At 41.4% G+C, this 23,738-nt stretch overlaps 1 protein-coding gene across 1 annotated transcript in view; it reads right to left on the bottom strand.

Annotated features, from left to right (window-relative positions):
• The window catches only part of LTBP1 (latent transforming growth factor beta binding protein 1), a 366,037-nt gene that overhangs the window by 320,036 nt on the left and 22,263 nt on the right, over positions 1-23,738 (bottom strand). The window contains exon 3 of the mRNA XM_061626114.1: positions 4,526-4,811. Coding sequence (XP_061482098.1) covers positions 4,526-4,811 — 286 coding nt within the window. The remainder of the gene's footprint in view (positions 1-4,525; positions 4,812-23,738) is intronic.

Raw genomic sequence — 23,738 nt, 5'->3', positions numbered from 1 at the left:
GCTTGTAGCAACTCTATTAGTATGCCATCTGTTCCTGGTGATTTGTTTCTTCCAAGTATTTTAAGAGCAGCTTTCACCTCACATTCTAAAATTTCTGGTTCTTCATCATACGGTTCCTCTGTGAATGGATCTGTCATCCTTGCATCTCTTTCACAGAGTTCTTCAGTGTATTGCTTCCACCTTTTATTTCATCAGTTTGTTCCCCTGTTGATTATTCAACATCCCTACCCTTGGCTTAAATTTCCCCTTAATTTCTGTAGTCTTTTGGAGTAGGGCTCTTCTTTTACCCTTTTTGTTGTCCTCTTCTATTTCTTTACACTAACTATTGTAACAGTTATCTTTGTCACTATGTACTAGTCTCTGTATTGTTGCATTTAGGATTCATATTTCTATCTCCTTTTGCTTTTGCTTTCCTTCTCTCTTTAATCATTTTAAGAGTTTCTTCAGTCATCCATTGAGGCCTGGTGGATAAAGAAAGCTCAAAAAATCCAGCACTTTGCAGATGCTCACAATGCATGGGGCTTTTTTAATGCCATCTATGGACCAACAAATTTTGGTACAAATCCTTTGCGTTCAATGGATGGTACCAAACTTCTTAAGGATAAAGAGTCTATTGATTGTGCTGAAAAGAGCATTACCACGACCTCCTTAATCGTAACTCTGTTGTGGCTGGTGAGGTCTTCTCGCAAATTCCACAACAACAAACTAGAGACAAGCTTGCAGTATCCCTTAATTTGGATGAAGTCAGTAAAGCCATCAATCAAATGAAGAACAACAAAGCTAGTGGACCTGATGGGATTCCTGCTGAAGTCTTTAAAGAAGGTGGGCCTGAACTTACACAACAACTTTATAAGCTCATTGAAAAGATCTTGATGAGGGAGGAGATCACGGAAGACTTTAGGGATGCCATAATTATCACCCTTTTTAGGAAGAGTGATAGAACAGATTGCGGAAACTATCAAGGTGTCTCTCCTCTTGCTACTGCAGGTAAAATCCTTGCAAGGATCCTTGCAAATCACCTCCTACCGATCTCAGAGGATGTCCTCCCAGACACACTCAAACCCCCTCACCACGTTAAGGTGTGCATCCTAGAGGGGGAGGAGAAGCTAATTACTACAAAAGTTCAAAGTTGTGGACTCTTCTATCTCCATTCCTTCCCTGCTACTCCCTTTTTCTGTTGATAAGGTTCAAAGCCTGCTTTCCAGTGCAAACACTGGGTACTTCTACACACGATTTAAAGTATTGCATTCCAATATCACAAATGGGTTGTTGGCAACAGCTGTGGTTGTTTTTAGTTTGTTTAAATTATCAGCTTACCGGCTGGCATTTTGAAGCTGTTGTCATATGGATGCAGAGAAAAACTTGTATGCATGAGCAGCACCAATCGCACAACAACAGCCATCTGGAAGCACCCACCCACTGTAATAATACAAACGATCTCTTGAAAATTCAAAATGAGTGGTCTCTTCCTCCAGCACCTATGTGTTCTTTCCACACATAGGTGGAAGGGGTGGTTAAAACTCAGTAGGAAACTTAGCCAGTTGTCACTAGTTACCCAAACAAGGAAGGAGAGGAGGAAATGTGCTTCACAGTGCATAACCTCTAATGGGGTTAAGGAAACAAATTGGGGGGTTGGGGTGGCAGAGCATCTGCTTTGCATGCAGAAAGTCCCAGGTTCAATCTACATCATCTCCATATATGATTATTTCTTTGTTGCTTACTACCATATTTTTTGCCAATTTAAAATACATCACAAGATAAAATAATATTATTAACTAAAAGTATTCAACCTACAATAGAGAGTAGTTCCCTACATGAAACTCTGGAGAGCTGCTGCCAGTCAGTGCAGATGATACTGAACAAGATGGACCAATGCAATGACCTACGACAGCCAGAATGTCGACTGCTTCATCACCGTGATCAAGTTGAAGTACTGCTTACCATGGACATCGTGTATGTCGGCAAAAAGCTGGACTGCTCTTGCTCCTTTTCCTGTATTAGGACTGGTAGATGCAGTACCAGCAGGACACCTCAGTGGTATTATGTTTTGATGTCAACATATTGATGTAAGAACTAGTAGACATTGTCTAATTGTTAGGAATTTATCAGGAAAGTGTGATTTGTTACTGTATTTTCATTGAAAATTTTTATTGTTTTTAATCATGTTATTACCTTGTTATTTAATTTTTGTAAATTGTACTGTTTTTATTGTTAATTTTTTGTAAATTGTACTGTTTTTATTGATATGTATTTCTATATTTGTGCTCATTTTTTGTAAGCTGCCTTGAGGGCCTTAGAAATAAACCATAATAATAATTTGCCTGGCACCAACATTGTTATCTTTTTGGCACCAGATCAAGACTTTCCTTTTCCCCAGGCATTCTAACAGCATGTGCTGAGCTCTGACCCCAGGTCTTTTAACTTGTTTATCTGTGCTTCATAGTTTTAAACTTTGTAGGCTTTTAAAAATTGTATATTTGTTTTAATGTTCAATGTTTTTAATTTTTGTAAACCGCCCAGAGAGCTTTGGCTATGGGGCGGTATATAATGTAATAAAATAAATTTAAAAATGTTGTAAAGCACTATGTGAGCTGCAGTGCAGAACCACAGTTACAATTTTACTTTCATCATCTCATTTGGCAAGAACATTGTTTCAACTGCACAAATGAACTCCAGTCCTAAGTGTCCTCCTGCTTTTTCTATAAAACGTATTTCAAAAATTATTCTGAAAAGGCAGATAATTTATACAATATTTTAAAATTTTCTTTCAGATGCACTGTTTTGTTCACAACACATCAAATTGCCAGCATGGCAAGGTTGTGGTTGGATCAGGGTGTTTTCACTGCTAATGCCCTCACTGTGGAATTCTTTTCTGAGAGAGATATGACAGGTCTGCCCTCTATTAGTTTGTAGGCAACAAGTGAAAACTTTTTTTTGTTTCAGCAAGCATTTGCGGTGGCTAGTTTTGTTATGTGCCTTCAAGTCGACTACGACTTATGGCGACCCTATGAATCAGCGACCTCCAAGAGCATCTGTCGTGAACCACCCTGTTCAGATCTTGTAAGTGCAGGTCTGTGGATGGAATCAATCCATCTCTTGTTTGGCCTTCCTCTTTTTCTACTCCCTTCTGTTTTTTCCAGCATTGTTGAATTTCTAGTGAATTAGGTGGCTAGTTAAGGTTTTTTTTTAAAGGTTTTTGTGTTTGCTGTGATATTTGTTGTTATGTTACTATTTTATTACTGTTGTTTTATTATTTTTGTTATTATGAAATCATTTCTGTAATTGTTGTTTACTTTGTTGTAAGCTGCTTTGAGCACAATTTTTTTGTGGAAAGACAGCATACAAAAAAAGGATTAAAAAAGGATAATAAAAGGATGATGTCATTAGGAGAGGCTGGTGATCCCCAACTATTTGTAAAAGTGTTGCCACAAAAGAATTCTCTATAAGCACCAATTGTGAAACATTAGATGATCTTGGCAAGTCTTCTGTAGGAGCAAACGAGTGGTACCTGAACCAATTTTCTTTGCCAGTCCTACCTTGCAAATTAGGTTCTGAAAATTTCCCAGATATGAAGTACACCATTAACGAACACAACACAAAGCCTTTCCCCCCAGCCCTTAATGACCCTTGCTACAAAATTGAGTACAACTGCTTAAATACATTCTTTTTCTACAGGAGAAAACATTCTGGCCTGCTTTGAACTTAACACTAAGACAAACCATGGGTGCAATCCAACACACACTTACCTGGGAGTAGGTCCCATTGAACCCAATGGAGCTTACTTCTGAGTAGACATGTATTGGATTGCAGCCTTAGTGAGAACATGCAAGCATGTGGGTATCCACAGCAAAAATTACAGCTGCTTGCTAAGCTATAGTTTGCCTTAACATTATGTGAGAACGAGGCCTCTGCCTGCTATACAGTTATCCAATTCCCCGTCTGTGCAGCTCTAAAACGTTATAGCAATCCTCTCAGGGTCTGAACCTTGCAAAATGAAATTTGCTGGTCTCTTTTCACAGTATAGCAGTAATCAATGCCATTTCAATGTAAGATAATAGAATTACACTTGTGTGAAAATAAGACCCAGTTCAAAGGTTACATTAGCAGTCACAAAAAAATTGCTCCATGTGGTTAGCATCAATTTTTTTAAAGTTCTGTTGCATATAACTTCTCCACACCTTGCCACTGCTACATCCTCCAATAGGCCACTCTCACTGAAATAGGAGCATTGCTACAAGATAGCACCAAACTTTGGTGTCACAAACTTGGCAGTAGCGATCTATTTCTAGTGTCTACCACCACTAACATCACCTTAGAGAAGTGTAAGATCTTATCTTCAAATAAGTGAATGCTTCTAAATTTAATCATAAGTAAATGCTGATTTCATGAAAAATCTCAACATATAGAGCAATTTACTCAAACCCATCCAGGTAAGGGGGATGCCAAGTTTAAAAGATTTTTTTTTAATTGACAAGGGAAAATAATCCTTCCAAAAAAAAACCCCACAATGATAGAAAAGACTTACTGTGATTGCATTTGCTGTGGTAATCCAGAGGGTTTCTGCTTTAGTGTGAAAGTCATCTGAGCCATGGGATTGACCTTTTGCTGGACCAGCACCTTCTTAGAAAAAGACTGCTGAATAGACTGCTGAGGGATAGGCCATGGTGGAGTCACAGGGCCTGTTCCTCCAGGAGAAGCAGTTTCTTGCTTGCTAGTATCCTCACAAGTGCTACCTTTTGTCCCTGGTTTACAGACACAAAGCTGTGGTCGCAGACACATCCCTCCATTTTGGCATGGTGGTGAACAGTTAGCTAAAGTAAGAAGAGACAAATGAATGGAACAATTAAAATACCTTTGCAATGCAATGTGAAGATTATAAGACTTTGAAACCAAGCCCTATCCCTTGAAAAAATTATGAGGTAAATCAGTTGTGGGGTACTTTCAGCCTGTAGACCAAATTAGGCTCATCAGAGGTCCTGATAGGGCCCATGGGGCTGTTTTCCCCAAACCATATCCACCTGCCCCACCCCTGATATCATATGTAAGGAAAGATGTGGCTACAAAAGACTCATATTTTAATGTACACTCCCAATTGTTCCTTGAGAACTGAGGTTTCCTGTGAGCACCAATGTGACTGATCAGTACTTAGAGCAAACTCCTCTAGGATTGGCTGCACTATGGAGTTTTCAGTTGGGAACTCTGTAGTGCAGCCAATCTCTGCCCAAACAAGGCTTACTGTACACACTAATCAACTGCCTGGTACTTACAGCAAACTCTGCAGGGAAATGCCCACACAGTTTGAAATCAAACAACATGGGAAAAGGTCAACTGACAGACAGGTAGGCAGCCCCACCCACCTGTCAAATAGCCACTGAGAGTTGAGGAGGACAGAAGCAGACTGTTGGGCAGATCCAGTTCCTCATCCCTGAGGTAAAAGGTACCAACTGACAGCTTTGGAATACCCTACTCCAAGAAGTCCGCTCTGCTCCCTCCCTGTTGGTTTTCAGGAGAATTCTGAACTTGTTCCAGAGAGCCTTATGCTACACATAATATGCACCGTTTATTTGTTCTTGGTCTCCACCTTGTGTTCTGACAGTAAATTAAGAACTTCTGCAGGGAGACTCCCCCTCTAGGATGCACACCTTAATGTAATGAGGGGGGCTGAGAGTATCGAAGAAGCTGAGAGCAATCCTATCAGGAATCTAGACCAAGAGACTAGAATTCTAGCAGGGTCACTCAAGGCAGAATGGTCAAAGCTTAGACACCAGATTAAGATGTATCCAGACTCAGAGGAAGGCAATGGTAAACCACCTCTGAATACCTTTTACCATGAAAACCCTATGAACAGAGTATCCAAAATGCAACACGAGATAGTGCTGGAAGATGAGACTCCCAGGTCAGATGGCACTCATCGAGTTACTGGGGAAGAACAAAGGACAAGTATGAGTAGCGCTGTGACTAATGACGCAGCTGGGTCAAAGCCAAAAGGAAGCCCAGAGGCTGATGTATGGATGTGAAAGTTGGACAGTGAAAAAACAGATAAGAGAAAAATCAACTCCTTTGAAATGTGGTGTTGGAGAGAGCATTGTGCATACCATGGACTGCGAAAAAGACAAATAATTGGGTGTTAGAACAAATTAAACTACAACTATCACTAGAAGCTAAAATGATTATCATACTTTGGACACATAATGAGAAGATATGATTCACTAGAAAAGACAATCATGCTGGGAAAAACAGAAGGGAGTAGAAAAAGAGGAAGGCCAAACAAGAGATGGATTGATTCCATAAAGGAAGCCACAGACCTGAACTTACAAGATCTGAACAGGGTGGTTTATAATAGATGCTATTGGAGGTCGCTGATTCATAGGGTCGCCATAAGTCGTAACTGACTTGAAGGCACATAAGACACACGCAGTGAGACTTCTTCCTTTTCACACAACTGCAGACAAAACCTCCAAACAGGTTGTTTTCTATAAGCAAATACACATCTGCCATTTATCTCAACAGAAAAATACTCAAGCCCATCTTCACACATTATTGCAAATTTCCATAAGGTCACCATCTCATTTAAGGGGGAAAATATATCATTTAATAGAGAGAGAGAGTTAAAAAAACAACCTTCAATCTTCTGTTCCCAAGAAATGCAGTGCCTCTGATGGCTGAGGCACAAAAAGGTCTGTAAATCCTGAGGAAGCTGAAAATCTTTCTGCCATTGTTTAGTGATGTCTAGGACTGTTTCAATTATTACAGCAGTTGCATGTTTGCCACAAGGAAAACAGTTTGGCTTGGTAAGCCGTACAATGCAAGGCCTCTGTAAGTTGTGACCCACTAACCCAAAGCAGCTCACCAGCCATGTATTGTGGCCCAGGTGCTCAATAATCCCCACTCCCACATTTGGTATATGTGGATAGGTGAGTCAATCAGTAAAACAATGATGAGGGCTAGTAACTTTTGCAGACTTACGTGCAAAGCTATAATAAATATCAACATTGACACTTAGTCACTATGAGAGGAGCTCAGGATGCAACACTGCTGTAGAGGAAACACATTCTGGGAGAAATAAATGAGAACTGTGTTTAACCAATTATTTTTAATCCTATATTCAGTCTATTGACAGTTATGTTAGGGTTTATGTTCAATAAATAGATATGTGCTGACTTGTGAAAGGGCACGGGTACAGGAGCGGAGGAGAGAAAGTAGAAGACAAAAGCTGCACAGACCTTTTTCACATGTTTGTTTCACTCTGACACAAAAAAGTTCAGCCTTCAATACACATCAAGTGAATTTCCCTCTTTGACATCAGCTCCATGCCATTAGTTGAAGCTGGCAAGCTGCCTTCCATCTGGACTAAGAACCAATTGTTATTTCCAACAGCCAGATTGCTTTCAGATCTCAAACAAATATAAACCATAACCTCAGTGTTCTTTTGTCCTCCCTGACTCAAGGGACCTTTCATTGTATACAACATACTGTCAGAAACTGGCTATTGCAGACGAGCTCTCCACGACCAAGAGCAGCCTAACACCTGCTAAACCTAAACAATTAATTTGGGTAAGAAAAAGAAGAGATTTATTGCATTACCATGTAGTTGTTTCAGGCGTAAGTTACATTCAAAGTTCCTCTGAAGCCTTTCTAGCTAAGGCAGACAGGGCTTTGGCAAAGCAATCTTTCACTCCTGGTTTCAATCTGTCACTAGATCTCTTAAACCAGAGTATTTCAGTTCCATTTAATAAACTAATATCGAGAGGCATATATATATTTATGTTTCCCAAGTATGGCTGTTTTTATATATGCAGTGCAATATCAACTACCATTAATCACTTTCAATGTATTCAGGGGTGTTTATTTTGGAGGGGGGAATCAAAAAGTATATTTGATAGTTGAAAATACAGTGCCTTGCAAAAATAATCAGACCCCTGACCAATGCTCTCGTATTACTGAATTACAAATGGTACATTGTAATTTCATTCTATATGGTATTTTATTTTGAAACACTGAAACTCAAAATTATACTGCCACAAGAGTGGCTGTATACTACAGCCAGCGTAGATTTTTCACATTCCGCAATGTTAAATTGAAAACATCCCCCATGCCATTCTGATGCTTCCCATAAGCTTATTTCAAAACAAAAACTTACAAAACATATAGTCCTGAACTCAGAAATGCTTCCTTAACAACCCTCTAAATCTTCATGGCGATACACAAAATAGACTGAGAGAATCGAGAGTTCAAAGTCTAAAAAGAAGGGAGGGAACCCAGACCCCTTTTGGACTTTTTTGTCGGAGTTCTCGTAATCTGTTGAAATTCATTAAAAATCAGCCATGTTCACAGAGTACCTGTAATTCTATTATTGACCTTGCCCCATATTCTGACCTTGAAATCAATAAGCATGCAAATGATCAAACCTCCCCTTCCTTTGCCTCCAATCCCCTCCTTCCCCCTCTCCCTCTCCCTCTCCCTCCTTCTGCTCCCCTCTCCCCTCCCTTTCTCCTTCTCTCTCCCCTCCCCCTACTCCTTCCCCATGGTCAGTTTTACCTATCCTAACCATGATTGCATAGGAGTAAATCCCATTGAACTCAATAAGCATGCAAATTATCAGACCTGCCTTTCCCCTCCTTCCCACCTCCCCCCCAACATGTATCAGACAATATATCAGGCATATTTAAAGTGAGTATCTGAACGATATCAACTGTCATAATAATGTTGCTTCCTCCCTGCTAAAACAAGATCAGCACAGCCCATGTCTTCTTTCTATTCTTTGGGCTGATTGCAGATGTTGCCACCACTCACCATATGCTCAAAGGCACATGTTACCAAATTCTTCCAAGCTACACAGCAAGTGGATTGGACTGTGAAAGACCAACCCAAATTGTGTCTGCATTTTGACCAATTTGTAGGGCAGTACAATATCTCAGAGAGGAGTTCAGGTCTCCTGCTCCCCTGGTGCATTCACTATAACTGCCCAATTTCCCAGCTTTTAAAAATTTGATAGAAATATTGGTTGGCTATAGGTATGTTCTTAAACTGCAAGGTTTTTTGCCTATTAGTGAATCAATTATTGTAAAGTGACATTGGTTTTTATGTTGGGAAATGTTTGTAAGAAACATAAAAAACTTAAACATGTTGCCTGCATAAGTAGTAAGCCCCAAGCCATTAATATTTGATAGAGCCACCTTTCATTGCAATAACAGCTTTAAGTCTTTGGGGTAGGTATGTAGCAGCTTTTCACACAGTGTCAGAATGATTTTGGCTCATTCTTGGCAGATTCGCTCCAGTTCATTCAGGTTGGTTGGACATCGCTTGTAGACCACAATTTTCAAAGAGCACCACAGATTCTCAATGGGATTGACATCAGGACTTTGACTGGGCCACTGTAGGACATTCACCTTTTTGTTCTTGAGCCGCTCCAATTTTGCTTTGGCCTTGTGCTTGGGATCATTGTCCTGCTGAAAAGTGAATTTCCTCCCAAGCTTCAGTTTTTTAGTGGACTGAAGCAGGTTCTCTTGCAGTATTTCCCTGTATTTTGCTCCATTCATTCTTCTTTGATTTTAACAAGATGCCCAGTCCCTGCTGATGAGAAGAATCCCCCAGCATGATGCTGCCACCATCATACTTCACTGGGTGTGTCCTGAGGCATGGGCAGTGTTAGGTTTGCACCACACACAGCACTTTGAGTTTTAACCAGAAAGCTCTAATCTTGGTCTCATCTGACCACAAACATTTTTCTCACATGGCAGCTGGGGCACTCTCATGTTTTCTGGCAAACTCCAGATGTGCTTTCAGATTATACTCTTTGAGTAATGGCTTCTTTCTTGCCACCCTCCCATACAGGCCAGCGTTATGCAGAGCAGGTTGACTGGTGCACCATTACTTCACTCCCAGCCACTGAACTCTGTAGCTCCTTCAAAGTGATTGTTGGCTTCTGTGTGGCTTCTCTCACAAGTCTCTTTCTTGTTTGAGTGCTGAGTTTTGAGGGACGGCCTTTTCTTGGCAGTGCCTGGGTAGTGTGATGCAGCTTCCACTTCCTGACTATTGATCCAACTGTGCTCACTGGAATATCCGAACACTTGGATATTATTTTGTATCCTTTTCCTCATCTATGCATTTGTATTACATTGTCTCTCACTTCTGTAGAATGCTCTTTGGTCTTCATTCTCCTTCAGATCCACAGGCTGACCAATGATCCTTCAATGGGGGGGGGGATCCTGACAATGTGACAGCAACTTTAATGGTTGACAAGTGGAGGCCAATGGTAAGGCAATTGTGTCCTCGATATGGCAGTTTATTTCATCTGTATAAACTGGGAGCTTCCACAGCACAGGGGTTGAATACTTAGGCAAGGAACATGTTCCAGTTTTTTATGTTTTTTACAAACATTTCCCAACATAAAACCAATGCCACCTTACAATAATTGATTTTGAGTTTCAGTGTTTCAAAATAAAATATACAGAACGAAATTACAATGTACCATTTGTAACTCAGTAATATGAGAGCACTGGTCAGGGGTCTGATTACTTTTGCAAGGCACTATATATTACACTCCACCCCAGCCTAATTCTATTTTCCTCCTGTTTCAATAACTCACTCTTCTGTTTTAATGAGTTTCAGCTCTTTTAAGGATAGGGAATCTGTGGCTCTCCAGATGCTATGACTCCATCATCTATTTACTTTGATGAATGTTCAGTGATAAACCATTACAATAAGCCTGCTGGGCCAAACATTCAGTCTCCTTGGCAACAACTTTAAGAACATAAGAACATAAGAAGAGCCTGCTGGATCAGGCCAGTGGCCCATCTAGTCCAGCATCCTGTTCTCACAGTGGCCAACCAGGTGCCTGGGGGAACTAAAGAACGATAAGGAGATTGCAGAGAAGCTAAATTAATTCTTTGCATCTGTCTTCACAGTGGAAGATATAGGGCAGATCCCTCAACCTGAACTAACATTTGCAGGAAGGGATTCTGAGGAACTGAGACAAATAGTGGTAATGAGAGAGGAAGTTCTAAGCTTAATGGACAATATAAAAACTGACAAATCACCGGGCCCGGATGGCATCCACCCGAGAGTTCTCAAAGAACTCAAAGGTGAAATTGCTGATCTGCTAACTAAAATATGTAACTTGTCCCTCAGGTCCTCCTCCGTGCCTGAGAACTGGAAAGTGGCAAATGTAACACCAATCTTCAAAAAGGGATCCAGAGGGGATCCCAGAAATTACAGGCCAGTTAGCTTAACTTCTGTCCCTGGAAAACTGGTAGAAAGTATTATTAAAGCTAGATTAACTAAGCACATAGAAGAACAAGCCTTGCTGAAGCAGAGCCAGCATGGCTTCTGCAAGGGAAAGTCCTGTCTCAGTAACCTATTAGAATTCTTTGAGAGTGTCAACGAGCATATAGATAGAGGTGATCCAGTGGACATAGTGTACTTAGACTTTCAAAAAGCGTTTGACAAGGTACCTCACCAAAGGCTTCTGAGGAAGCTTAGCAGTCATGGAATAAGAGGAGAGGTCCTCTTGTGGATAAGGAATTGGTTAAGAAGCAGAAAGCAGAGAGTAGGAATAAACGGACAGTTCTCCCAATGGAGGGCTGTAGAAAGTGGAGTCCCTCAAGGATCAGTATTGGGACCTGTACTTTTCAACTTGTTCATTAATGACCTAGAATTAGGAGTGAGCAGTGAAGTGGCCAAGTTTGCTGATGACACGAAATTGTTCAGGGTTGTTAAAACAAAAAGGGATTGCGAAGAGCTCCAAAAAGACCTCTCCAAACTGAGTGAATGGGCGGAAAAATGGCATATGCAATTCAATATAAACAAGTGTAAAATTATGCATATTGGAGCAAAAAATCTTAATTTCACATATACGCTCATGGGGTCTGAACTGGCGGTGACCGACCAGGAGAGAGACCTCGGGGTTGTAGTGGACAGCACGATGAAAATGTCGACCCAGTGTGCGGCAGCTGTGAAAAAGGCAAATTCCATGCTAGCGACAATTAGGAAAGGTATTGAAAATAAAACAGCCGATATCATAATGCCGTTGTATAAATCTATGGTGCGGCCGCATTTGGAATACTGTGTACAGTTCTGGTCGCCTCATCTCAAAAAGGATATTCTAGAGTTGGAAAAGGTTCAGAAGAGGGCAACTAGAATGATCAAGGGGATGGAGCGACTCCCTTACGAGGAAAGGTTGCAGCATTTGGGGCTTTTTAGTTTAGAGAAAAGGCGGGTCAGAGGAGACATGATAGAAGTGTATAAAATTATGCATGGCATTGAGAAAGTGGATAGAGAAAAGTTCTTCTCCCTCTCTCATAATACTAGAACTCGTGGACATTCAAAGAAGCTGAATGTTGGAAGATTCAGGACAGACAAAAGGAAGTACTTCTTTACTCAGCGCATAGTTAAACTATGGAATTTGCTCCCACAAGATGCAGTAATGGCCACCAGCTTGGACGGCTTTAAAAGAAGATTAGACAAATTCATGGAGGACAGGGCTATCAATGGCTACTAGCCATGATGGCTGTACTCTGCCACCCTAGTCAGAGGCAGCATGCTTCTGAAAACCAGTTCTCCCAATGGAGGGCTGCAGAAAGTGGAGTCCCTCAAGGATCGGTATTGGGACCTGTACTTTTCAACTTGTTCATTAATGACCTAGAATTAGGAGTGAGCAGTGAAATGGCCAAGTTTGCTGACGATACTAAATTGTTCAGGGTTGTTAAAACAAAAAGGGATTATGAAGAGCTCCAAAAAGAACTCTCCAAACTGAGTGAATGGGCGGAAAAATGGCAGATGCAATTCAATATAAATAAGTGTAAAATTATGCATATTGGAGCAAAAAATCTTAATTTCACATATACGCTCATGGGGTCTGAAATGGCAGTGACCGACCAGGAGAGAGACCTCGGGGTTGTAGTGGACAGCACGATGAAAATCTTGACCCAGTGTGCGGCAGCTGTGAAAAAGGCAAATTCCATGCTAGCGATAATTAGGAAAGGTATTGAAAATAAGACAGCCGATATCATAATGCCATTGTATAAATCTATGGTGCGGTCACATTTGGAATACTGTGTACAGTTCTGGTCGCCTCATCTCAAAAAGGATATTATAGAGTTGGAAAAGGTTCAGAAGAGGGCAACCAGAATGATCAAGGGGATGGAGCGACTCCCTTATGAGGAAAGGTTGCAGCATTTGGGGCTTTTTAGTTTAGAGAAAAGGCGGGTCAGAGGAGACATGATAGAAGTATATAAAATTATGCATGGCATTGAGAAAGTGGATAGAGAAAAGTTTTTCTCCCTCTCTCATAATACTAGAACTCGTGGACATTCAAAGAAGCTGAATGTTGGAAGATTCAGGACAGACAAAAGGAAGTACTTCTTTACTCAGTGCATAGTTAAACTATGGAATTTGCTCCCACAAGACGCAGTGATGGCCACCAGCTTGGATGGCTTTAAAAGAAGATTAGACAAATTCATGGAGGACAGGGCTATCAATGGCTACTAGCCATGATGGCTGTGCTCTGCCACCCTAGTCAAAGGCAGTATATTTCTGAAAACCAGTTGCTGGAAGCCTCAGGAGGGGAGAGTGTTCTTGCACTCAGGTCCTGCTTGTGGGCTCTTCTTATGTTCTTAACAATGCAATCCTATACATGCATTGTATACATACAATTTTGATTTTCAACAGGCTTACCCCCAGGTAAGTGTGTACAGAACCTATATCTCCCAAGTGGTCTTCACTTCTGTTAATAGTTCTGCTGGATTTATGATGTGTTACGTTAGTGGTGAAAATCTCAAACTGATAGCACAACCAATTCTGAGACAGTCAGTCCGTCCGTCTGTCCACCCGCCCATCCAATCTAGTCTTAATGGTGAAGGAAGCCTGTGATAGGATCAATGGATATCTTTTTCAAACACCCTTTGCCATTCAAACTCAGTGTGGTACCCTTCCACTTCCTGTCTGCCAAATCTCATTACCAGTACTAACTGGTGCCTCAATTGTCAATTTTCCTCTGAAGACAGTTCAATAATGTGGCAATAGAATATCTGAGGACAAGGGGAGAGGGTTCTAACTCCTTTGCTGCCACACTGCCTCCTGGATCTGTCACTAGGACCAGAGGCTGTGAGAGACAGCAGCAGCACAGTAATGAAACCCTGGCCTGTGAGGGAGTAACATCTGGGTTCCAGGCCAAAAGAGTGCGGAGTGGCAGCTGGAATATAAGAAAATTAGGGGGGACTTACACACACCTTTGCTCTGCCCTAGTAACTATTTTACAATCATCTATTTTATTAAATTGTAAAAACATTCAAAGCTACCTCAGTCAGTAGGTGGGATTTAAACCTGCCAAATAAATAAATTAGGTGGGTTGTTCTGAAGATGCCAAAGTCTCTGATGTTCCTGACTTAATTTGTCTATCACAGCCTGTGTGTTCCCCTCTCTCATCTGGAGCTGCATGAGGTGAAATTTGCTCTATTGCCAGTTGTCTACTCCTACACGCTCTCCTAGCTCATTGTTGGTCTCAGACTGTTACCAACTCCATCCTTCCTTGGCTGCCTCTTCAGGCAATAACTTCTGGCTTTGTGTTTTAAATTAAGAGATCAGCTTCACCAGAGTCCAAAGCTTATAAGATCTTGGCAATATTTTAATCCAACTTTCATCTACCAAACATTCTCAACTGCAGAACCCATCGTTCCCAGCATATGTGAAATTAATTGTACTTGTCATTTCCAACTGGGTGGAGAAATGGATGGGTTGCTGGGAAGTTGGTAAAATAATTAAAAATAAAGAGCAGAACTCAGTCAAGTTATGTTAATGCAGCACTCTATATTCATATACATATACAGGAAAACACCAATACATAATAAAAAACCCCGAACAATTCATTTTTATTATAATGCAGTGTTTCAGATCCAGGTTAGGAGGTTTAGACAAGTGATGAAATGTATTGTAATGTTATTATCCATAATTTCCCAGAGTCATATAGAAAGCTGAGATACAGATCCAGAAGACTTATTTTGTGAGATCCATGAGAACTGTACTATGGTTTGTACCACAATTTTCTGACCTGAGAAATAGATGCACCATCTATTTCCCCTTGCCTATGGTCTGGTGTATTTATGACATTAGTATGCAAACGTCATGTTGAGACCAACAATGAGGATCCAGATACACTAGTGTTACGGTTGCTATTTGTTCCCAATAATTATTCCATCTCAGTCAAAACAGATTTACTGGAATTGTATAAAAAATACATACAGACAATGACAGAATCCCATATTACAATTTAAACTCACTCAAAAACATAATTAATAAGAGTAAAAATAGTTTACATGATCCTTTCAAATGTTTAATGTCACAAAATGGTTATGCAAATAAAAACCCTCCCTCAGTTATGATAATGCCAAAAGGTATTTATAAACATTAGTGAATTTTCTCCAAAATGCCTCCAAACAACTCAGTAAAATTATCAAGCCTAACCCTTTTCATAAAGGTAGATGTTTGTGTTTAGTTAATTATAAATTATATATCTTAGCTATTACCCCTGTAGTCAGAATCTTATTATTTCAAGAAGTTCATCCAGTTTTACACATGAAACTTATGAAACATTACACATTTCCCCCCCCCCTTTTACTATCTGGCTTCAACACACAAACAAGTGGCAACATGTCCAATTCACATGTTAAGGGGAGAAATATGAGTCAAATTGTTTTTATGCAGTCATTGGCAGCAGGTGAGAAAATGCTGCATTGTGTTATTGTGGCAATTCCCAGCTGCCCTTCCCCCGAAGTTATAATAGCAAACAGTATCAAATCGCCAATGACGAAATATGAGGCTCCAATATGAGCTATATAAATATGTCACTTTTTAAAAAATGTCCAGAAAGATGTTACAATGCACTGTTGTGTTACAGTTGTAGCAGATTTACAGCCCAATCCAATGCATTTTCATTAAGAAGTAAATCCCACTAAATTCAGTGGGATTTATTCACAATAAAATCTCCATAAGATTGCAATCCTATAGCTATTGCTCTGTTCCAATGTCATTATTTTCTTCAGAACTAAATATTTAAAAATTGAAAATTGCTTACCTGTTACTAGCGAACTTCAGGTTGTCTCTGCACAGTCACGCATATGGCAAGAGAGTGTGTACAGTGTTGTATATGTGACTGCATTAAGACCATGAAGGAGAACTTGTACAAACACAATCTTGCTCTTGCTGAGTCAAAGTACAGTGCTGTTTTCTCCCAAAATTTGCTAGTAACTGCACTTATGGCTTTTGCTTTGCTTATGCATTCTTTTATAGCTCTCCACAAGTTACTGTACTAATTTTGCACCAGAAAGAGAGTGAGAGAAGCAACCTGACTGCAATATAAATTGTCGTTTGAGGGTACAATTCTATACAGAGGATTTGCCGGCTAAGGGACTACAAAATTTGGTGGAAGTCCTATTACTATGTCGCCACCATGTTTCATTCACCAATGAAATGGTCCAGACACACTGGTGGAGTCCTTCTCCTAGCAAAGATACACTGGGGAACAGCTCAAATGGAACAGAGTCATGGGTAACATTGGGAGGAGCACACTGTGATGTTCCTGTTTATAGTGTAAATATGGTAAGTGCTGTTTATATAGAAGACATATGGTAAGTGGAGTGAAAGAGGAGGGGGGAGTACATGAGCAGTAGAATGCTGGATGATTGGTTGAGCGTTTGAATGGCTGGGAGTATAAATGGAAGAATGACAGTTGAATCTGGGTGGATGTTAGTAGGGTGGAGAAGAAGGTGTTTGGTGGTGGATGTTAGTAGGGTGGAGAAGAAGGTATTTGGTGGTGGATGTTGGGAGTGTGGAGAAAGAGGTGTTTGAGGGTGGAGGTCAGGAGTGTGGAGAAAGAGGGAGTTGGAGTTCTGATTAATAATAAGTCAAGTACAAAACAGAAATAGATGAAACCATACACTTGTGAAACATTCTAAAACTAATCTTGTTATTTCTGATATTTAATAAATACTTATTTGTTTTACCAAAGGCCTGATCCTTGGCTGGGGGATATACATACCAGAAGGGAGGGCAAGGTAATTACCAAGGCTGAACAGAAGCAGTATCTAATGGTGGCAGCGGTGAAGGGAGGAATAATAACAATTCAAGTATCCAGAGCAACCCAGAGTTGTATGCATTATCTATAAAGATACAAGGGAGTTGGGAACAGCATAAGCACGCAGTCACAAAAGTAACCAGCTAGAAAGAGACTCAGACAAAGTCTCTGGGAGTATTGGTTATAGGACGTGACTGGTGGTGCTGCCTAGCAGGGGGATCTAGTGAGATCTGTGCTAGAGCGGAGTGAGAAACCATATAAAGGACGGTACAGACTGGTGGTATCCCTGGTGGTGCCTAGTGAAAGGCAGTAGTCACAAGCAGGTGGGAACCTGACAGGGAGAACCAGGGAAGGATGCCACACACACTTATGCAAGATACTATTCCCTTCCACCTACAACAAGGGTGGGAAACATTTTTCAGCCTCAGGGCTGCTTTCTGAGCCACATGTCAGTGGTGGGTGAGGCCAGAGACAGAAGTTGGCAGATCAATGAATGTGAATTTTATCTTTGTACCACACAGGGGGATCCACAATTCAGATGATAGGATGCTTAGCGCAGGGCTTTATCCCTCCACAAAGAAGGGACTTTGGTGATGGGAAACTACAGACAAAAGGCCTCACAACACACACAAGGATTTCTGCGCATTGCTAACACTTCTCTGCCTTGAACTCTAACATGTACTGCTGTCTCAGGACCCCAGACACAATCAATCAATACCAAATTCCACTCCGATCATTGTGGATCCCAGGAGAGAACATGCGGCAGAGGTAAGGAAAGGAAGGGGGGAAAGAAGCTGTAATGTATAACTGCTGCAACTGTCTGGCATTACTCCCTTCCCCCCTCCACCTTTGCCATATGTTAGTCCTGTGTCTTGTCTGAACTGTATTGTACTAATACTCTTCTCTCCCAACAGTAGAGAGAGTGCCTCCCACATAGGGGAAGCACTACCCTCCATGTAAAACTAATCTCTCTGTTGCAAAGGCCTCTATAGATAAGCAGTAGTGGTTAGTGGATACTCTGTTCATACAGTTTTCATGGTGTCATGACCAGACAGAGGGGAGTGGGTGCATGAGGAGGACTCTGACTTTGAGGACATGAGTGAGAGTTTGACAAAGGAGAACTTCAGCGTCCCCAGTTTCCCTCTCCCCCACATGGAGGCTCAGCAAGAACTGTCAGAAGATGCTGCTGAGAGCACTCCCCCTCCCCCAGCAGTCGAGGAGCCACCTGACCAACTTGCAGATTCTCAGCTGGATGCTCAGCAGTTTCCTACACCTGCCCAGACTGTCAGCCCCTCTCATTCGGAGTGGGAAGTCGAGCTCCAGCCTCCCTCCCCTCGCTCTTGCAGTATCCAGAGGCACGAAGAACAACGGCCGGGGGTGCTGAGTCAACGTCTGTAGTCGGAAGGCAGCTTAGTCATTGCTAGCCAGGGAAATTAGTTCCTAGAAACCATAATTAGGTGAATGAGTCGAAGGGCTTTTAAGATTGGTGTAACTTTAATAAAGAGAGATAACCTTACTGAAATGAGTGCTCCTGCATTTCTTGTCATCGAACGGGGCAGTAAGAGCTATTCAGAGGTGATTTACCATTGCCTTCCTGTGCGTCTGGATGCATCTTAGTCTGATGTCTCAGCTCTGACCATTCCGCCTTGTGTGACCCTGCTAGAGTCTAGCCTCTTGATCTAGACTCCTGATGACATTGCTCTCAGATTCTTTGACACTCTCAAACCCCCTCACCACCACAGAAAAAGAGACTGGACCAAGGTGAAGGAGCTGTGAAAATTGGAGGGAGAAATATCAATAATTTAAGATATGCAGACGATACCCTACTACTAACAGAAACCAGTAATGATTTGAAATGAATGCTGATGAAAGTTAAAGAGGAAAGCACAAAAGCAGGACTACAGCTGAAAGTCAAAAAGACTAAAGTAATGACAACAGAAGATTTATGTAACTTTAAAGTTGACAACGAAGACATTGAACTTGTCAAGGATTATCAATATCTACTTATGGATGTGAAAGTTGGACAACGAAAAAAGTGGAGAAGAGAAAAATCAACTCATTTGAAATGTAGCATTAGAGGAGAGCTTTGCGGATACCATGGACTGCAAAAAAGACAAATAATTGGGTGTTAGAACAAATTAAACCAGAACTATCACTAGAAGCTAAAATGATGAAACTGAGGTTATCATACTTTGGACACATCATGAGAAGACATGATTCGCTAGAAAAGACAATAATGCTGGGAAAAACAGAAGGGAGTAGAAAAAGAGGAAGGCCAAACAAGAGATGAATTGATTTCATAAAGGAAGCCACAGACCTGGACTTACAAGATCTGAACAGGGTGGTTTATAACAGACGCTCTTGGAGGTCACTGATTCATAGTGTCGCCATAAGTCGTAATCGACTTGAAGGCACATAACAAAAACAACGAAGTGATTAGTGGGTTGTTTTCCCAAGACAGAGGTCAATGCCAGTAACTAAGAAGAAGATGGGGAAGGACAAGGTGGTGGGCAGGTCACAGCAGTGTGGGTGCAGCAGTGGAGCCAATTCATAGAGCATGTTTGTTCATATTGATAAGATTGCATCCTTTGTAATTAAGAGGCTGTCTGCCTGAAGCAGCAAAACTTCCAGTATACACCAAATGGCAATATCATTTTTATGTTATGTCTGTCCACAAGTTGTGTCAGAAATGTATATAACAAAAAAACCAACAAAAACTAGAATAATGGTGCATAATATACACAACTGAATCAGGGCAATGATAAAAACAAAGGGAATATGTCACTTTACCAAGTCTTCATCAAGGTCAGGGTGTGTATGTTTCTGAGCAGCCTCCCCAACAGAAACATGTATGATTGATGCTTCTTATTTTCTTCTGTAGGGCAGCCTTATAAATATGTGGAGGTTTTTTGGAAATGTGTCAGTTTTTTTTAAAAAAAACATGCAGCTTCTTTGCTACAGAGACTGTTGAAAATTAGTCCTGCGTCATTTCAGTGTATGGTTAATGTAGCATTATGGGCATTTAGCAGCCGCACAGCAAGGTCTATCCTTGAGTAAATCCCAAGCAAGTGCTCAAAAACAAAACAAAACCTCACATCTGGAATGTAAATGCTGCCTTTCCTGCTCCAGAGGCTGTGATCCCATATCCATTTACATGGAAGAAAGCCTCACTGAAATCAGTATGACTTACTTCTTATTGCACTGTCATAGCAGTAATCAGGTACCATCAAGGGGCAAAGCAAGATGGGCAGCAGAAGGAATTTATGCCACTTATAGGGAATTTATTCAAGTAGTAAATATGTGTATGCATCAGAGACCTCACCTCCCCAACACACTTCTCCTACATGACCCACGAGAGCTTTCCTTACTACTTCTGGGAATGAAGCACTTTGTAGTTACCTAGGAAGTGCGCAACATGCTCCCAAAAAAGAAAGCATTTATTGTTCATGTAGTGGACTGTAAATGATTGCCTGAAGACTTATGAACTGCAGCTGCTGCTCTCGGTTATCCCCAAAATTGAGTATGCCACAACCTGGATGCTATAGAGGTGACTTAAAGCTTAAAACACCCAATGAACCTGCCCTGCTACATACATTACTAGATGGTTAACATAAGCATCTATATCGGATGTCTCAGTTACAAAATAAGCAGCAAGCGTTCAAGTCTCAACATGAAATACAAATCCATTCATTTGAAGAGGGGTGGCATACGGAAGGATAGCACAGAATTCACACCACACAGTCTAATCACATATTCCATCCCATAGGCTAAATTAAGCTTCTTTGTTGTTAGTTGCCTTCAAGTCAATTACAACTTATGGTGACCCTATGAATCAGTGAGCTCCAAGAGCATCTGTCATGAACCACCCTGTTCAGATCTTGTAAGTTCAGGTCTGTGGCTTCCTTTATGGAATCAATCCATCTCTTGTTTGACTTCCTCTTTTTCTACTCCCTTCTGTTTTTCCAAGCATTATTATCTTTTCTAGTGAATCATGTCTTCTCATGATGTCTCCAAAGTATAATAATCTCAGTTTCATCATTTTATCTTCTAGCCACAGTTGTGGTTTAATCGTTCTAGCACCCGATTATTGGACTTTTTTGCAGTCCCTGGTATCTGCAAAGCTCTCCTCCAACAACACAGTTCAAATGAGTTCATTTTTCTCTTATCTGCTTTTTTCACTGTTTTATTATTATTAATTATTAGTCACCCATCTGGCTGGTTATCCAGCCACTCTGGGCAACGTACAAAATAAAAGGTACAAATACATTAAACATTAAAAATTTGAAGCAATAATAGTAAAACCTAGCCCACCCCAAAAGCCTGCCTAAAAAGCCAGGTCTTCAAGGCTTGGCGGAAACTCATTATAGAAGGGGCACGGCGGAGATCATTTGGGAGGGAGTTCCACAGGGTGGGGGCCACAATTGAAAAATCCCTCTCCTTAGTCCTCACCAGACTGGCTGTTTTAACTGGTGGGGTGGAGAGAAGGTCTTTTGAGGCTGAACTTGTTGGGCGGCATCGCTGATGATGCTGGAGGCGCTCCTTCAGATAGACTGGGCCGAAACCGTGTAGGGATTTAAAGGTCAAAACCAACACCTTGAATTGGGCCTGGCAAGCAACTGGTAACCAGTGCAACCCTTTTAGCACTGGAGTGATATGATCTCGTTGGCGGCTACCTTTAATCAGGCGTGCCGCCGCATTCTGTACCAGTTGCAACTTCCGGACCGTTTTCAAGGGTAGCCCCACGTAGAGCGCATTACAGTAGTCTAGGCAAAAAGAGACTAGGGCATGTACATAAGAACATAAGAACATAAGAAGAGCCTGCTGGATCAGGCCAGTGGCCCATCTAGTCCAGCATCCTGTTCTCACAGTGGCCAACCAGGTGCCTGGGGGAAGCCCACAAGCAGGACCCGAGTGCAAGAACACTCTCCCCTCCTGAGGCTTCCGGCAACTGGTTTTCAGAAGCATGCTGCCTCTGACTAGGGTGGCAGAGCACAGCCATCATGGCTAGTAGCCATTGATAGCCCTGTCCTCCATGAATTTGTCTAATCTTCTTTTAAAGCCGTCCAAGCTGGTGGCCATTACTGCATCTTGTGGGAGCAAATTCCATAATTTAACTATGCGCTGAGTAAAGAAGTACTTCCTTTTGTCTGTCCTGAATCTTCCAACATTCAGCTTCTTTGAATGTCCACGAGTTCTAGTATTATGAGAGAGGGAGAAGAACTTTTCTCTATCCACTTTCTCAATGCCATGCATAATTGTATACACTTCTATCATGTCTCCTCTGACCCGCCTTTTCTCTAAACTAAAAAGCCCCAAATGCTGCAACCTTTCCTCGTAAGGGTGTCGCTCCATCCCCTTGATCATTCTGGTTGCCCTCTTCTGAACCTTTTCCAACTCTAGAATATCCTTTTTGAGATGAGGCGACCAGAACTGTACACAGTATTCCAAATGCGGCCGCACCATAGATTTATACAACGGCATTATGATATCGGCTGTTTTATTTTCAATACCTTTCCTAATTATCCCTAGCATGGAATTTGCCTTTTTCACAGCTGCCGCACACTGGGTCGACATTTTCATCGTGCTGTCCACTACAACCCCGAGGTCTCTCTCCTGGTCGGTCACCGCCAGTTCAGACCCCATGAGCGTATATGTGAAATTCAGATTTTTTGCTCCAATACGCATAATTTTACACTTGTTTATATTGAATTGCATTTGCCATTTTTCCGCCCATTCACTCAGTTTGGAGAGGTCTTTTCGGAGCTCTTCGCAATCCCTTTTTGTTTTAACAACCCTGAACAATTTCGTGTCATCAGCAAACTTGGCCACTTCACTGCTCACTCCTAATTCTAGGTCATTAATGAACAAGTTGAAAAGTACAGGTCCCAATACCGATCCTTGAGGGACTCCACTTTCTACAGCCCTCCATTGGGAGAACTGTCCGTTTATTCCTACTCTCTGCTTTCTGCTTCTTAACCAATTCCTTATCCACAAGAGGACCTCTCCTCTTATTCCATGACTTCTAAGCTTCCTCAGAAGCTTTTGGTGAGGTACCTTGTCAAACGCTTTTTGAAAGTCTAAGTACACTATGTCCACTGGATCACCTCTATCTATATGCTTGTTGACACTCTCAAAGAATTCTAATAGGTTACTGAGACAGGACTTTCCCTTGCAGAACCCATGCTGGCTCTGCTTCAGCAAGGCTTGTTCTTCTATGTGCTTAGTTAATCTAGCTTTAATAATACTTTCTACCAGTTTTCCAGGGACAGAAGTTAAGCTAACTGGCCTGTAATTTCCGGGATCCCCTCTGGATCCCTTTTTGAAGATTGGTGTTACATTTGCCACTTTCCAGTCCTCAGGCACGGAGGAGGACCCGAGGGACAAGTTACATATTTTAGTTAGCAGATCAGCAATTTCACATTTGAGTTCTTTGAGAACTCTCGGGTGGATGCCATCCGGGCCCGGTGATTTGTCAGTTTTTATATTGTCCATTAAGCTTAGAACTTCCTCTCTCGTTACCACTATTTGTCTCAGTTCCTCAGAATCCCTTCCTGCAAATGTTAGTTCAGGTTCAGGGATCTGCCCTATATCTTCCACTGTGAAGACAGATGCAAAGAATTCATTTAGCTTCTCTGCAATCTCCTTATCGTTCTTTAGTACACCTTTGACT

Source organism: Rhineura floridana, chromosome 4 (assembly GCF_030035675.1).
Source record: "Rhineura floridana isolate rRhiFlo1 chromosome 4, rRhiFlo1.hap2, whole genome shotgun sequence".
NCBI lineage: Eukaryota > Metazoa > Chordata > Lepidosauria > Squamata > Rhineuridae > Rhineura > Rhineura floridana.
This window is presented reverse-complemented; position numbering and strand designations above follow the sequence as displayed.